The sequence below is a fragment of the Sebastes fasciatus genome, chromosome 12 (assembly GCF_043250625.1).
Source record: "Sebastes fasciatus isolate fSebFas1 chromosome 12, fSebFas1.pri, whole genome shotgun sequence".
In the NCBI taxonomy this organism is placed as follows: domain Eukaryota; kingdom Metazoa; phylum Chordata; class Actinopteri; order Perciformes; family Sebastidae; genus Sebastes; species Sebastes fasciatus.
The window spans coordinates 717,682-735,792 of NC_133806.1; the positions used below are offsets into that span (position 1 = coordinate 717,682).

The 18,111-nt window shown below is 45.8% G+C and overlaps 1 protein-coding gene across 1 annotated transcript in view; it reads right to left on the reverse strand.

Moving 5' to 3' along the window:
- The window catches only part of LOC141779829 (CUB and sushi domain-containing protein 3-like), a 269,514-nt gene that overhangs the window by 74,579 nt on the left and 176,824 nt on the right, over positions 1-18,111 (reverse strand). Inside the window, exons 42-45 of the mRNA XM_074654862.1 lie at positions 17,677-17,854; positions 12,358-12,503; positions 11,854-11,934; positions 10,833-10,946 (exon numbers count right to left, since the gene is read on the reverse strand). Coding sequence (XP_074510963.1) covers positions 10,833-10,946; positions 11,854-11,934; positions 12,358-12,503; positions 17,677-17,854 — 519 coding nt within the window. The remainder of the gene's footprint in view (positions 1-10,832; positions 10,947-11,853; positions 11,935-12,357; positions 12,504-17,676; positions 17,855-18,111) is intronic.

The window sequence follows — 18,111 nt, forward strand, 5'->3', positions numbered from 1 at the left end:
GTGGCCCTCTGCGGTCCAGACAAAAATTGTGTGTGCGTGTGCGTGTGCGTGTGCGTGTGCGTGTGCGTGTGCGTGTGAGTTCATATGCATCGGCTCTGAGTTTTCCCTTCATTTCCTGTCTGGCGTGTCTGAACTAATGACAGTCCCGTCTCTTTGCTAACAGAAGTTTGTCTTCCGGGCCACTAGTGAAGAAACATGACGTATATAAAAGGTTAATGCGAACAACTGTTCCAGATGAAAAGGTCACTGGAAACAAATCGGACATATATCAAGAAAGAGCAGGCAGAGGGGAAGAAGTGTAACACGAAGCCGTCTGCACATCCCCGCCGGCTGCCGAGGTTTCAACGAGAGCCGCCGTCGGCTCAGAGAGAACAAACAGATATGATCTCCAGAAAGTCTAAATAACAATCACACAGAACACCTCTGCAGGAACACAGGTCAAGAAATGTCTCATTATATTATCAACAACAACAAAGAGAATAATTGAATCAAAGAAAAAAATAGATATAAATAATACAACAGAAGTGTAAGAGGATTTAACACGGCAGAATCAATATGTATAAAAACAGAGTAGAGTTTTCATTAAGGGGGAACAAACCTCAACCCCGTCTATTCAGGAATACATTAACATAGCAATTTAATATGGAATAGCAATACTTCTTCACTACGATTGATTGAGTTTGTGAGAGACATGATCAATACTTTCCTGTGAATACTTATTCATATTTCCAATCAGTGTGCTCTCTGCTTTTATTCAGTACTCTGTACCGGGCTGAACTCAACATGTTGAAGAGAAGCTGACCCGTCGGAGCTAAATACCAAAGTGCACAAGAGAACAACGTGCACGCTGACATCTTCATGAATTTACACTTTTGATAAATAAGATTAAAATACACCGTTAGATGTTTTACAGGTCACAAGGGTCAAACACACATCCAGGAACCAGTAGGAGCTTTAAGTGTGAGAGCATTTAGTCTGATTGTGAACACTGATCAGTCTCAAGGACGCGCTGCTCCGTACAGCTGTACTTTAGCTTTTTATCCAACAGATACGGACCGAAGCAGAAGATCTCATCATGTTTGTATCTTTCTATTTTCAATACATTTTGACTTTTGGACTTTACAGCTCTTTGGAGTTACTGGAAATGTTCTGATCACAAGAGAACCAATCCTACGCAGTCACCGCTGGAATCTAATTCTACAAATATAATATAGTATAATACTAATAACATTAGTGTAGCCTGATCTTAATCTGCGACTGTGCACAAATACCGGGGTCAAACAGGATGTGGCCTGCTGGGTAGCACAAATATTAACGTTATATAATCATTTATAATATATCTTTTTAAATAGTTTTATATACATATTTTGTATAAATTATCCATTAAGTGTGTTATTATGATTTTAATTATTCAAATCTAATTTTGAAAAACTCGGAGCAGACCTGTGATCTTTAGCGTCCCCCTAAGGGGGGCCCGGACCGCAGGTTGGGAACCACTGATCTACAGCACTGCAGCAGCTATTCTTCCTGAGGTCCACAAGCACACTTATATATAACGCGATAACGCACGACTAAGACACAGACACAGAATAACGTAACCTTAGATCACAGAGTGATGGTGGTAGTGAGTCAGGTCAGTAGTTGGTCAGTCTGTTTCTACCTCAGATCACAGAGTGATGGTGGTAGTGAGTCAGGTCAGTAGTTGGTCAGTCTGTTTCTACCTCAGATCACAGAGTGATGGTGGTAGTGAGTCAGGTCAGTAGTTGGTCAGTCTGTTTCTACCTCAGATCACAGAGTGATGGTGGTAGTGAGTCAGGTCAGTAGTTGGTCAGTCTGTTTCTACCTTAGATCACAGAGTGATGGTGGTAGTGAGTCAGGTCAGTGGTTGGTCAGTCTGTTTCTACCTTAGATCACAGAGTGATGGTGGTAGTGAGTCAGGTCAGTAGTTGGTCAGTCTGTTTCTACCTTAGATCACAGAGTGATGGTGGTAGTGAGTCAGGTCAGTGGTTGGTCAGTCTGTTTCTACCTCAGATCACAGAGTGATGGTGGTAGTGAGTCAGATCAGTAGTTGGTCAGTCTGTTTCTACCTTAGATCACAGAGTGATGGTGGTAGTGAGTCAGGTCAGTGGTTGGTCAGTCTGTTTCTATCTTAGATCACAGAGTGATGGTGGTAGTGAGTCAGGTCAGTGGTTGGTCAGTCTGTTTCTATTCTGTTTCTATTAAAAACTTTGCTTTCTAAAGTCCACACTTTTCCAAAAAGGAGAGTCGGTGCTTTTCTACGCAGCTGAGAGACTTGATTTTGCATTTGAGATGTAAAAGAAGGTGTGTAGTGCTGAGGTTTAGTGAGAGAGTTCTGACTCTCTAGCGACATGCTGGAGTTCAGAACGGGGTCTTCAGCTGTTGCAGTCACATCGATTCACACGGCTGCTTCCTCCGTTCGGTGGTCAGCAGGAGACTCTGCTTCCACTGATGCTGCTTCCATTCACACAGAACCAGCACTAATTCATCTTAAAGCAAATATGTGAAATTTGTGAGTAATTGCTAATAAAAATTGCTAACTTCAATTCTACATTATTTCCATCCACATTCTTACAGTGCGGTTCCCACCTCAGACAGATGTTCAACCCCTGTCCAGACCCCCGTTAACCTGCAGCTCTTCACCATACTGGACGGCTTTAAGATGTACATGAACTTGACTCATTGATAAGATCTACCGCGCTGCACAGAGAAGCGTCTATCTGCCAAAGAGCTTCTTGTTGAAATAATTGAGCCCCCAATACTTGTTTAATAAGCTAACGTTGCCAGGCAACAAACACAAGTCCATCCAGTGAGCACAGCGCTGGCTTAAACTGGTCTGCCTCAAACTTTAGGTGCAGGGATTTAAAACATGAATCATGAGAGGCTTAAACTGTTTCAGACACCTCAATACGGCAGTTTATGAGAGGAGTGTTTAGAGGACAGGATGCTAGCCTGAAAGCAGACTGAAGCTTACAATGCACTCATAAAGTAGACCTCTACAGTACTGTTATTATCATACTGGCTCAAATACTATTATATTATAAAGATCATAGCTCAAGTATTAGGCTGATTGATAAAATAAATCACTCAAAAATAATTCTCTAAAAGTCAAATACAACTGTTTAAATAGATTTCTAATGTCATTTAATCTGTTAAATACAAGGAGCATTAACCAGTGGATTACATCCAGGTAACTAGTGAAACTACTGCCATCACGCACGTCTCTTAAGACCCTCACATATAGTGTTGTACTGGTATTTGCAATAGCATGCATGTGTTTGAAAAGAACTGGCATTGACATTTGTTAAATCTTGCAAACATTGCGAGACGCGTCTCTGTAAGTCCTTGTGCAAACCAGCGATTGTTTAATCTTTCTCTCAGCACACGGTGCATATGGATGAGAACGCCATGGCAACCACTGGTACACGTTGTCGGCTGCAGGGACATCATAGTGAAGATGAAGCCAGAGCACAAATTGTTTTTTCATTAGATTTTCTGACACATGGAAATCAATGGGAATGTGAGGAGCATTATGACAACATGTAATGTCTTAGACTCAACCTCAATGTGGCAGATGGTTTACCAAACAAACACAGCAGTCAACTCAATAGCTGCTCTCTCCTTGATCAAAGCTACCGATGTAACCTTCCTCACAGGAAGACAGAGCCGGGGGAATGCCTTTAAAACCAGGGCTACTTGGGGGTGAAATAGAATAGCCATGCAAGGACATTTCAGTGTTATCTTTTCAGCAGAAAATGACAATTAACAGAAGGGTTGCCAGCAAACAGAAGCGGAATCGGAGGAACACGGGAGGATTGTTTTTTCCTGCCGACAGGAAGCGGCCCCTTCACCAGCTGACTGCAGCAGTCTCTGGGATGTGAATAGCAGGTCAACTCAAATTAAGTTCAATTTTACATGTCCCAAGGAGAGCAATTAGTTCCGTGCTAGAGGTGGCACAAGGACATTACATCTCCAACACGAGGAAATGTAATGAATTTTTGACTACAATAATGAGGTGATCCATGAAAATGTCAAACAACGAATTACCAACCAGACGTCCTGAAACAGTACTAACTATATATATTAATACTCAAGGCAGGTTTTATATATAAGATACCGACTCATCTGACACGTTGGTGCACAGTTTAGATATATATCACATACAGTACTCAATGCACTGTCTTTGACCTGATATCTAATCATGTTTGGTTTGGATTTAACAAGAACAGCCTCTTTATTAGACTCATTATGTCTTTTCTCGTGTGTTTTTATTACGGCTGTCGGTCCATTCCAATATCCAATCACAAATAATCAATTTTGTATCTGTTCTAAATGAACCTGAGATTAGTCCAGTATTGAATCCTCTTATCAACATGGGAGTGGACAAATATGCTGCTTTATGTAAATGTATTTATTACTGTAAATCAATTAACACAGATCAATGACAGATATTGATCCAGAAACCCTCACAGGTACTGCATTTAGCATAAAACAATATGCTCCAATCATAACATGTCAAACTGCAGCCCAACAGGCAACAACAGCTGTCAGTGTGTCAGTGTGCTGACTTGACTATGACTTGCCCCAAACTGCATGTGATTATCATAAAGTGGGCATGTCTGTAAAGGGGAGACTCGTGGGTACCCATAGAACCCATTTACATTCACTGATCTGGAGGTCAGAGGTCAAGGGACCCCTTTGAAAATGGCTATGACAGTTTTTCCTTAAACTTCATCAGGTTTCCTAGTTTCATATGATGCCAGTATCTTCTCTCTAGCTTTAAAACTGAGTCCGCTACAACCTAAAAATCACAAGTTGTGATAAAGAAATTAGTGGTGTTAAAACATGCATTAACGCATCACTATGGCGTTAACTTGGACAGCCCATTTTATATACAATCTTTAGTTTGCTTTGTTCCATCCATATCCAGCATAGCCTGACTGAGAGGAGCCGTTGTCTTGGCAGCACACAACACAATGTACTGTGATGTATGTGAGTCTGTGCTGTCCAACATCCCATTCTGCCGTTTGAACGATTGCTTTGCACCAGAAACCAACTGAAAAACAATGTTGTGTTCTCCCACAATATTCCCAACACGCTTCGCGCCCATCTGGATTTGGCAGGTTAATGTAGTCACTCCAATTAAAGCCTGTGAAATGATTTGAAGTACAGTATGTGAGTTAGAGCTGATAGGAGCTGGTTGGTGTTGGCAGAGCTCCGTGTAACAGTAGAGCTTGAACTACCTCCCAGTCCTCTCCAGTGAACGACTGCCCTCACTTGGCACGGAGGAAACACAGCAAATTATTCCAAACTAGTCTGATTGTTGCTGATCTGCTAAGTTGGTCATATTCAAATCAACAATGAAATAACACATTTTACTGCAGTTCCATTAGTGTCAGGCTGAACTTCATTCTATGATTCTATTTCTATGGCAGACAGGCGTGATGGGACTATTAGAGATGCACCGATACCACTTTATTCAGACCGAGTACAAGTACTTACATTTGGGTACTCTCCGATACCGAGTACCGATACGAGTACTTCTCTGTGTCTAAAGAGCCTCGTTAACAGCCAGCTGGAGGGTGTGAGCGACACACGGCAGGCTGAGGAGTCCTGCATACGAGGCGGTGCGCCGCCACCGGCTCTAGGTCGGCTTGGAAAGGCTCGGGACGAAGGTGCTCTGTCAAAAGGCTCGCTGCACCATCTCTCCCCACCGGGGTGGGACGAGGCCCCCTGCAGGGCGGGGATTAGGCCCACCTTAAAGGCGCCAGGGGTCTGCGGCGATGTCTGCAACCCACCCGACCCGTCTTGAAACATGGACCAAGGAGTCTAACGCACGCGCGAGTCAGAGGGTGCAAGCAAAACCCCGGCGCAATGAAAGTGAGGGCCGGCGCCGGCTGAGGTGGGATCCCGACCTCGCAGGGTCGGGCGCATCACCATTAAGTGTACTGTTTTGCGAGTACGAGTACATGAGCACAGTATCGGACCCGATACCCGATACTGGTATCGGTATATCCCTAGGGAGAATGTAATGAAGCTTTTCTCTCCTGTTTCCCGCCTCTCTCTACTCGGCTCTGTCTAACAGACTAATAACCGGCTGCAGGACTTCATACCTCCAATGCTTTTATACATTATTCATTTTTTAAAAAAATGCCTAATGCAGCACACGTAAAGGTTGCTGTTTTCAATACACATGCACAAATGCACGCACGCACGCACGCACGCACGCACGCACGCACGCACGCACGCACGCACGCACGTCTCTTTGACCTTTGTGCATATACTAATAGAGCTCTTCATTGGCAGCATGTAGCCTTTATGAATAAAGTATAGGAATACCTCCCAGAGCACGGATCACTGCTCAGGTCACTCAACTTAAGCTTTGCCATTACTGTACTATCATTACTATTTCAGGCTTCCATCTCTTTTCTAGAGATCGTAGTCCAACAGTCCTCCAGACAGACGGGGATCGCTCCGTACATCGATACCTTCCTCTCTGTGGAAGTGTCATTTAAAAGATGTGCAGTCTATGGCTATAGCTTATCTGTGAAATCATCTCTCATGTGCTGAGAAATGATGAGAAATATGATCATAGAATAATGCAAACACACATGCAAATGTACAGCACTTCACCATTTGACCTTAACAACGCAGCATTGTGTTTGAAGAGACGATGCTATAGTAAAGTAATAAAGAACCATTAGCCAGAAGGAGCCGGTGTTTGGCCCACATTCAACCGAGCTCCCATTCATTGTTTTGACCCCGGCTTCCCACTCATCATTATCCAACTCTCTCAACGAGGCCCAACACACATTGGAAACCACGACTCCGAGCCAGAGCTGAATCACTAACCTTAAACCTTTACAGGCAAAACAAGCTGCGAGCCCGTCAACTTTAGTAACTCAACTAAACATGCTAACTAGGGATGTCCATAACTAACCGTTTAACCGTTAACCCACATTCAGCATTAAAACCCATTAACGCTACCGGATAAAACGGTTAAAATAAATATTAATAATGAACTCAAAAGCTGAGCGGCTCAGAGGAGCGGCTCGTCTCTTTAAGGAGAAAAGCTGGTCCACCTTAACAGTCCACCTTAAGAGGCAGAGCCGGAGTTGCAGGAAACAGGAAGTCGGCTCCGGTCTCTCCGGCTCTCTTGAGCGGAGCGGAGGAGTTGTAGTTTCATAGCATTTATTCACCGACAAATAAACTACACACACTGCTACACCTACGATCACAACTAGAACACCACCAACAACCTCACACTCACCACCAACACACACACACACACACACACACACGCACGCACACGCACACACACACACACACACACACACACACACACACACGGTCTGATGGAAACTCACTAAAGTTACACAGACTACGTGTGCGGCGGCGGGCACGAAGCCTCCGGCATCGTAGCTGCTAAGTTAACGCTCCCGGACGGTGAACTGGAGACAGTGAACGCAGCGTCGTAGCTGCTAAGTTAACGCTCCCGGACGGTGAACTGGAGACAGTGAACGCAGCATCGTAGCTGCTAAGTTAACGCTCCCGGACGGTGAACTGGAGACAGTGAACGCAGCATCGTAGCTGCTAAGTTAACGCTCCCGGACGGTGAACTGGAGACAGTGAACGCAGCACCGTAGCTGCTAAGTTAACGCTCCCGGACGGTGAACTGGAGACAGTGAACGCAGCATCGTAGCTGCTAAGTTAACGCTCCCGGACGGTGAACTGGAGACAGTGAACGCAGCATCGTAGCTGCTAAGTTAACGCTCCCGGACGGTGAACTGGAGACAGTGAACGCAGCATCGTAGCTGCTAAGTTAACGCTCCCGGACGGTGAACTGGAGACAGTGAACGCAGCATCGTAGCTGCTAAGTTAACGCTCCCGGACGGTGAACTGGAGACAGTGAACGCAGCACCGTAGCTGCTAAGTTAACGCTCCCGGACGGTGAACTGGAGACAGTGAACGCAGCATCGTAGCTGCTAAGTTAACGCTCCCGGACGGTGAACTGGAGACAGTGAACGCAGCATCGTAGCTGCTAAGGTAACGCTCCCGGACGGTGAACTGGAGACAGTGAACGCAGCACCGTAGCTGCTAAGTTAACGCTCCCGGACGGTGAACTGGAGACAGTGAACGCAGCGTCGTAGCTGCTAAGGTAACGCTCCCGGACGGTGAACTGGAGACAGTGAACGCAGCGTCGTAGCTGCTAAGTTAACGCTCCCGGACGCTGAACTGGAGACAGTGAACGCAGCGTCGTAGCTGCTAAGGTAACGCTCCCGGACGGTGAACTGGAGACAGTGAACGCAGCGTCGTAGCTGCTAAGTTAACGCTCCCGGACGGTGAACTGGAGACAGTGAACGCAGCGTCGTAGCTGCTAAGTTAACGCTCCCGGACGGTGAACTGGAGACAGTGAACGCAGCGTCGTAGCTGCTAAGGTAACGCTCCCGGACGGTGAACTGGAGACAGTGAACGCAGCGTCGTAGCTGCTAAGTTAACGCTCCCGGACGGTGAACTGGAGACTCCCGTCCTGCAGCTGGCACACCGCTGCATGCGAGGGACTAATCTTGTGGGTTAACGGTTAATAATGGGTTAACGAGGGTCGGTTATCGGTTAAGAACATTTTTCTAAATTAGCATCCCTACTGCTCACCAATTTAACATCAGTCAACCAACTCATTAAAACAAGTTGTGAACAAAGCAACAAGATGTGATGTCATCCAGCATGTGCTTCCATGTGACATGACTCTGGAGTGTGTTCACAGCGTTTCCTCAACATAACCGAGAGCAGCCTCTTCACAATATTCTGAACCATAAATTACCATTTGAATGTTGATATGATCCTGAACGTTACGCAGACGGCAGGTATGTCCAGGACACTTTACTTATATCTTCTTTACTTTTCTTTTCCGTGTTTTCAATGACTGGAAAGCTGATCCGGTGTTCTCCAGGTTTACGGGGACACGTGGGAACGCTCTATTTGTTGCTTTGCTTGTGGCACTTTAAAATTAAATCAGCCAAATTCTTACTTGTAAGAGCAAAACAATGTCAGCCGCAAAACTGCTACGGGGTAAGAACCAAGATATCAAGACAGACATCAAATAATAACAGCCAGGAATGAGCAAATAGGTTCCAAATGGCTAGTCCTATTCTGAGATGCTTTATGGATGCAGGCTCAGGCTGCGGAGGATCTGTCATGGCTTGATCACCAGTCCAATGCGATTACTCATAGTTTCTAGATATAAACAGACAGAAATGCTCATCAACTCCAGACTAGACAAAGGACTAAAGGGCCCTTCAAAAGATGCCTATCCACGGGGAATAGGAGGTTTCAGAGCGCTCTGTTGTCTGCAGCAGAGATGTATTGGCACGACAGGCAGGCTGATGGCATTTGTTTTTTTGGTCTAAACAAAATCTGTGATGCAGACAACACAGACAGTTCTCTTCCTTTGCTTCTTCTTTGAAAATACATCTTCTGAAAAAACGCGGCGAGGAAGACAGTTTACATCAATCAAACCCACGGGGCCATCTGAGCAGGGATTAAGGGCTAACATATAACATCCCGTTTTCTATGAGAACAACAGCCACGGCCCGGCCTCCGTCTACCTTCTGACATCGTCCATGAGAACTGCTGATCTGTCGTCTGGTTCACGCTGATTCTCCACAGTCAAGTGCTGCTTCTATAGGGGAGCACAGGTCTGTGATCTCAGGTCAGTAGTATTCAGACTCTGAGAGTCTGGACAATTAGAATACAGGTGCTGTTTGCCACCAGGAGCCGACTGGAAGGGGCCCTGCTGGAAGGGGCCCTGCTGGAAGGGGCCCTGCTGGAAGGGGCCCTGCTTGAAGGGGCCCTGCTGGAAGGGGCCCTGCTTGAAGGGGCCCTGCTGGAAGGGGCCCTGCTGGAAGGGGCCCTGCTGGAAGGGGCCCTGCTGGAAGGGGCCCTGCTGGAAGGGGCCCTGCTGGAAGGGGCCCTGCTGGAAGGGGCCCTGCTTGAAGGGGCCCTGCTGGAAGGGGCCCTGCTGGAAGGGGCCCTGCTTGAAGGGGCCCTGCTGGAAGGGGCCCTGCTGGAAGGGGCCCTGCTGGAAGGGGCCCTGCTGGAAGGGGCCCTGCTGGCAGCCTGTTAAATGATGCATCAACAGTGGCTGCTGCTGACTGACACCAGGCATCAGGCACACAGAACTGACCATGGACACGCTTTAGGGATGTGCATTCCAAGCAAAAATACTATTCCAAAATCACTGGGGATTATTTGATTATTATTCGAATAATCCCCCCCGCGACATGTAGCGTGGGCACATTGTCCCATCCAACGCTGGGGATTAAGAGTTGTTTTCAACCATATTGTTGGAACAGTGGAGGAGGCCAGAGGAAAGACAAACCAAGACGGTTTTGGTGAGTTTTATTTTGTTTCTGCTGCTGGAACAGCTGATCTACCTGCTGAAACTACAAGGTGCGCGGCACGACGTCGGGGTGCGCTCGCGAACCTTAAACCAAGTGTGGCACGGTGGCCTGGGTTAGGGTAGTAGCGTTACTACCAGGCAGCGCCTGCAACAGTTAATACAAGGGAAATATATATGTTTTAAGGTGGGACTAATAGTCGCATAAACTATTTGATTTTTTATAATTAACGACTATTTGAAAAATCTAAAATCATGACCCATTCCTAAAAAGCATACACATAAATGAGGGTGCATGTGTACACACAAGCGTTTGAACACACCTTGAGAGGAATACCTGCGCACGGGAACACACAACACTCATAAAGCCACACAAAGAACATGAAAACATAGACTCACACATATTGAATACACCAACCTTGACAGACGGGTGGAGGTCCATCCATCTGCAGCCGCTCTCCCAGTCGACAGGTCAGAATCTCACTGCCCACCAAGGTGAAGCCTGGCAGGCACGAGTACCGGATGATGTCCCCTGTGAGGTCATTTACACCCGCAATCACACACACACACACACACACACACATCCCCACAGAGCTGTTAGTAGAAGCCTCCTCAGTAGCAGCACTTGAAACGGTAATCAACAACACATTTTCTAATGAAGATTGACGTCCCCTCAGCTAGCTGGAGTACTGACGGCACTTCATTACATTATAGCCGCAAAACTACACACACACACACACACACACACACACACACACACACACACGCACACACACACCAGTAAGTAAGGCAGCCACTAGCCATACGATTTCTAATTCTGACTCACTTCTGAACACTGAAAATACAAACGGCTTATATAAAGAGCTAATTAGCCTTCACTCAAACTAATATTTAATTGAAGGCAGTACGGATGGAACAACTCAAACAGGAATATAAAGAAATATAAGGACAAAGAACAAAGGGCAAGAAAGAAAGAAAAACACAGAGAGCACATAGCAGGTAGAATGAGATAGTGAAGGTTGAAAGAACATCTGTCCAGTGGCAGTATTACTGTGTATATATATATACAGTATATATATATATGTATATATATATACAATATATATATATATGTATATATATATACATTAGAAACATGTCCAAATGAATGATGATGTACTACAGACAAAGCTGGATGGAAACATGGATTAATACATTCACAAAGAACAACAGAGACTAACAGCAGAGATATAAACATCCAGATGAACAAATGAAGGATTCAACTTACAGGAGAATTAACTAATTCATTATTTACTAAAAACATTTGACATGTCTATTCCTATTTTTATCTCTGTCCAGGGCTGTCCAACCAAATTACCAAACGTCTGCTGCAAATTTATGTGATTACGCCTCGTCACCAGCGTCTCTGCTCATAAACAAGAAAATAAAATAAGACAAACCTATTTCAAACTCGTCATCATCGGTTAGGACGGTGGCGTTGGCGACAGGAGGGGGGGGCTGACAGGTTCTCAGCTGGTACGCTGATGGAGAGAGAGGGAGAGAGAGAGAGATAGAGAGAGAGGAGAGAGAGAGAGTATACGTCTTTACTCGCCCATCATGCTGAAACTTGATTAGATGATAAATCTCCACCTCTCTCTGTTGATGATCATCAGACAGCGATCACTAATTCAACTTTAGACGGGACGTTTTATTATTAATCAGCTTCTTTTCAGAGAGGCGTTTTAACATTCATCATTTACCACTAAACACAACTGGAAGCAATACCACGGAGCTAAATGAGAAAGGGCCGAATAATGAGTCAGAGAAGAGGAGAATTAAAGGCGTTCCAGTATAGAGGCGTTATACTGTGATCTTCATTCCTCCAGCAGCGTCCCAGCGATGAGGAGAAGGTAAGATCAGATGAATAGAGGGGTTATCAGAGCTGGTATCAGAGGGGAGGTTACCGTAATAACGCAGCACAAAGAAGCCGCTGGTGCTGAAGTCGCTGTGGAACTTGATGAGGATCTGATTGGCGGTGGTGGACACGCCCTCCTGGACCGAGTTACCACTGAACTGACCGATCTGAGGAGAGGCCTGGTCCGGTCCATCCCTGATACAGAGAGAGAGAAGGAGAGAAGGGAGGATGTATGATTCATGAAGAAACACCAGTAACAACCTGCTGCTCACACTCAAACATCTAACTTCATTTACACTCAATGTCACAGAGCAATTGTTGAATCTGGATATCTCAAGCCTTGGGCCTGGAATGGCTGAGATCTCAGTTCAATGTTCTTCAATGTTCCATTTTAACGGTGTCAGAAAGTCAACAGGTTACTCAGATGAATCTCTTGATGCTGTACAAGTATGGTACAAGAAGCAGAGTTTTATTGTGTTTCAATATCAGCAGAACACAACCCAACCCGAGCCGTTCCTGACGCGACTGTTCACGAGCTCCACATCACAACCCTCTATACTAGATCAAAGAACTCATCCCACCTCTCCGCCATCATATATCTTAGTATCCTCCACTTCTACCGGTCTCTGTCAAAATATCCACTAATCAACATCTACCATACATCTGCTCTAGCTGCCTCCCCGACATCCATTATGTCAGAGACAGATTCCCTGTTCTGGGCTCTTCAGTGGCAGCCTTGTCCACGCAGCTGAGAGGTGATTTGGAGTTCGTTTGCATTACATCACTTAGAGCTGTGAGTTACAGCACTGGGGCTCTAATGAAAATACAGCAGCACTATGATTGTATGCTGTTTCAGTAATAAACACAGAGTTATAGGATTAATACTTTATCATTGTTTATCACATTATTATATAAACTGGAAAAACAAAGTTGTTAAACTTGTGTTTGGTGGATTATTTCTCTGTGGTTACAATGCTAATGGTCATTGTATTCTACATGGTTGGAAATCCTGTTTATTTACCTTCACAATGATGTCACACTTGTAAGGATCATGCATTTGTGGGATGAGCAGCACAGCTGATGATGTGGGTAGCGCCCAAGAACAATTTGCCAAAATGCTCTGCCAATGGTAAACAGTGTATTCTCATAAGGCTACCAGGAAGCCTGCAATGACTGCCCTTCACCGTCAGGCCCGTTGGCGCTGGTGTCGACAACACAGACAATGGAACCTGAACATGTGGGGGAATGTCATGTTCAGTGATGAGTCCAGGTTCTGTCTGTTAAAGTTGGACGGCAGGTCAAAGTATGGAGACGACGTGGAGAACGCTATGCTGATTGTTGCACCGATGGAGTAACAGCTTTTGGTGGGGGCAGTGTCATGGTGTGGGGGGGGGGGCATCTTCCTCACTGGCAAAACAAGGCTTGTCATCATTGAAGGCCATCTCAATGCAGGGAGATATCGGGATGAGATTCTGCAGCCAGTGGCGATCCCATATCTCCACAATCTGGGACCTAACTTCATCCTCCAAGAAACAACGCCCCCCCCCCCACAGAGCCAGGGTTATCACAGACTACCTCCACAATGTGGGAGGAGAGAGAATGGAACGGCCTCCAAGAGTCCACACCTCAACCCAATTCAACATGTGGGATCATCTTGGGCGTGCTGTACGTGTTAGAGTGACCAACACAACCACGCTGGCTGACCTGCAACCAATCCTGGTTGAGGAATGGAACGCCATCCCACAGCAACGTGTGACCAGGTTGGTGACCAGCATGAGGAGGAGGTGCCAGGCTGTTGTGGCTGCGTATGGATCTTCCACCGCTACTGAGGCTCCTGACGGTGGATTCAATGAATAAAGTGTAAAATAGCCAATATGTCTTGTTTGTTCCTTGTTACTGATAGAGAGTTCAATCATCCAATCCACCAAACAACTCAAAACAAGAGTCAACACCAACAGGAGAATACACTGTTTACCATTGACGGAGCATTTTGGCAAATTTTTCTTGGGCGCTCCCCACATCATCAGCTGAGCTGCTCATCCCACAAATGCATGATCCTTACAAGTGTGACATCATTGTGAAGGTAAATAAACAGGCTTTCCAACGATGTAAAATACAATGACCATTAGCATTGGAACAACAGAGAAATAATCCACCAAACACAAGTTTCCGAACTTTGTTTTTCCAGTATAGTTAAAAAGGGATTACTTCTACACAATCAACATGTGGCAAAGACGTGACAATAGTAATATGTGTTTGGAGTGATGGAAACAAGTCTACCAACTCCTTAAAGCACCTCTACATTACAGAGCAGATAGAAGCATGAGAGACTGGGCAGTAACACTCACTGAGAGAACTCCTGGCATGGAGCCAGTGGTGGATGAGATTCACCCTGAGATGCTGAAGGCCTGAATGTTGTCAGCCTGTCGCGTCTGACGCATCTCCTGGACAGCATCCATCTCTGGCAGTTGGGATTGCGGCCCCAAGTGAAAGAGTTGGAGTATCTACGGGCCTTGTTCCCCAATGAGGGTACAATGTAGTGTGAAATAGACAATAGTTCTGAAACTGAGCTGAGCCTGAAGGGGAAGGTCTCCATACGGATACAAAGAGCTGGAATGAGCTGCCTGTGCCAGGCGGGGGTCATGGAGAGAGGAGCTGGATGTTTGGGAGGAGCTGGGAGAAGACCTGCTGCTCTACTGCTCCTCCTGTTGAGGTAGTTCACACATCTAATGAGGACGCCTCCGGGCCTCCTCCCTGTGGAGCTCCATCAGGCACGTCCGACTGGGAGGAGACCCCCCGGGGGGGCGGCAGACCCAGAACAAGCTTATATATCTAGCTGAGCTGGGTGGAGCTCAGGATCCCCAGGTGGAGCTGGAAGGATGGACAGATAGACGGAGAGCTGCATGAGCGGGACTACGTTATGGCATTATTGGATTTATAGGATTTGTGCATCTCTGTGATGATGTACCTTTGGTTTGACATTCCCACCTGGTCTTTATACCGAACATAGAAATGGATTTTTTCCAGGTAATATAGGATATCATGACATGTCTCCCTACTGCAATGTAAAACCTAATTTACCGTGAGCATTCCTCCATATCCCCCCCCCCACAGTGGATAGATGGGTGGATGGCTGTGGGCTGATAATAGAACTTGTCATTTGCAGTGAAGCCATTTATGAGGCATTAGCTGCTGACAGCACAGAACACAGAAGCACCTCTGCTAATGAGAGCGAGGAGGGGGGGGGGACTTACTTATATGTAATTATATATATTTATATATTATATATGTGGCCATGATCTGTATTCTGGAATAAGCAGCGTAAATAAGATGGATGTGCTGGAGCATGTGCTGCTTCCCTCTGAGGATGAAACGAAGGATTCATGTGAGGAGACGGTGCTTTTCTATTATGTATATATAGAAATGGCATTTCTGTACAAGAGAAAAGTATTTCATTACGGGTACTTTCGGGGAGCTGCAGGCCTATTCAAGTGAGTGATGGACGCTAAATGCTTTCCTGGATGTGTGTGTACCTATATTTCTTTTAAAAAAAGTCTTATTGCAGTTTCATTTCAGAGTGATCAGCAGAATGGGAGACGGCAGTCAGGCAGGAAAATGAAATGTTACCATCAGGGAACAGATTGTTTATGCGCTTTTTCATTTTAAAACAGTAGTGCCAGTAGCTCCCTCCTCCCATACTGTATGCTGCGAGGCATTTCCCTCCTCTATCACCCATGAGGACGGCTCCATGACCGCCTGAGGCTCACTACACTACAGACAGGCTAAAGGAAGGCAGAAGGAGAAGGAGAGACAGCTGCTGGACTGATAACAGGCAGCTAGTAGAAAGTACTTTACTGCTGTACAATTATCTGATAACAGTTAAAGTTCTACATACTAACAAACATCCTCAGGAACTCGGAGCTGAGGATCGAATGCTTCTACACAGTTAGTTTGTGTTTCTTTTTACGTAACCCTCGCTGGGGAAGACGGACACAGTGACTCACACTTTACTGGACTTTCTCTGATTTCATCACGTACCACGATCTATTGTGTTTTAGCACGGGGCCGGACGGAGAGAGACGCTGTCAGGGAAGGAAAAACTAATCCACAGATTTCCAGACAAAGGTGGACGTATTTGGATGTCTGTGTTGACTCGTCTAATACGGCCGTCACATCAAACGCTGTGAGCAAAACGTGTCCAACTGGCCTTCAAGTGGCTGAATCCCTTTCAGAACACATCCATGATGGAGGGATTGCCTCTTCACGGCTCTCAACATGGCCATAACTCCGCTACGTCTTTACATTGACAATAGTTGTCTGCTACAATAATAATAATGCTCTGAACGGTGTAGGGATGTTAATAACTAACCGTTTAACCGTTAACCCACATTAAGCATTTTAACAGATTAACACTGTCGGTTAAAACGGTTAAAAGAAACGTTAATGATTAACTCTAAAGCTGAGAAACACTCCTCACATGAAGGGGAAAAGCTGGTCCACCTTAAGAGTCCACCTTAAGAGAGTCTGAGCCGGCGTTACAGATACAGGAAGTCGGCTCCCGTCTAGAGCTCGCACACAGCTAGAACGCCACCGACAACACACACACGGTCTGTCGGCCACTAGCTGAAGTTTCACTGCGCTGACAGAGCGTCTGACTAGGGCGAGCACGAAGCTACCAGCAGAGCTAGAGATACTAACGTAGCACAAACACACACACTGTCTGTTGGCCACTCGCTATCGTTCCGACGGGCAGACACACAGCTGACAACCTGCTAACTAAACTAAATGTGTGGTGGAGACTTTTACTGGGAAAGTGGCTGCATGTCCGCGACACTACATCGTAGCTGCTAAGTTAACGCTCCGCTGTCTGTTGTGCTCATACGCTGCAGCTGGTGCACCGCAGCATGAGCCGCGCTAATCTCTAAAAAAATTCTAAATTAGCATCCCTACTCTGAATTATGTGCAACTTTTGAATTTGCTTTTGCAGCGAGTCAGAAATACTCGCCCCAGTACAGAATCTTATTAGTCTCCAGTTTGACCTTGAGTAAAAGAATCCAGCTTCAGTCGTTAAACCTTTAGGAGCTCTATAAGCAATGCGCTGTATATGGTTACTCTCTTAATGAGAACTTTAACAAGGCTATATTTTGTGGTTATTTTGTGTCTTCGTATTGTTTGTAGAAATCAGTGTCACTGGTTTCTAAAGCTTCTAAACAAACATGGCTGTTAATTGAGAAAGACTTCCTCCCAGTGTCTGTCAATAGAACTCAGCATGCAGCTCTTTATACAGAGAGCTGTGTGTGTTTCATGTGTGCCATAAAGCTGATGATAGATGAATAATATCATACTGGGAGGAGAAATGAGAACTTACCACACAGTGATGTAGTCGTAGATGGGCTCTGTGTTGATCACAGAGAAGCTGATGTTGATGCCGTACCCAGGAGGGACTCTCACCGTCCACATGCAGTCCTGGAAGTGAGGGTACTCGGCTGGGTGTCCGGGAGAGTAGATTGTGCCGTTCATGGATGTTACGTTCCCACCACAGAGAGCTGGAGGGGGGGGGGGGGGGGGGGGGGGGGGGAATCAGAGAGATTGGATATAAATAGAAAGCCAGTGTTTGATTCACCTCAAGCTCTTCTGATTGTATCGCCACTTAACTGTTGATGAAAGCAACCATAACTGTGTGTTATTGGGTTATCACTGAGATACAGAGGGGAGAATGCACCTGTTAGGTTCTACTGCAGGGGATGGCTGCTGGGAGCCGTGAACTTGATGACACTGAGTAGTTGAGATACTAAAAGTCCCC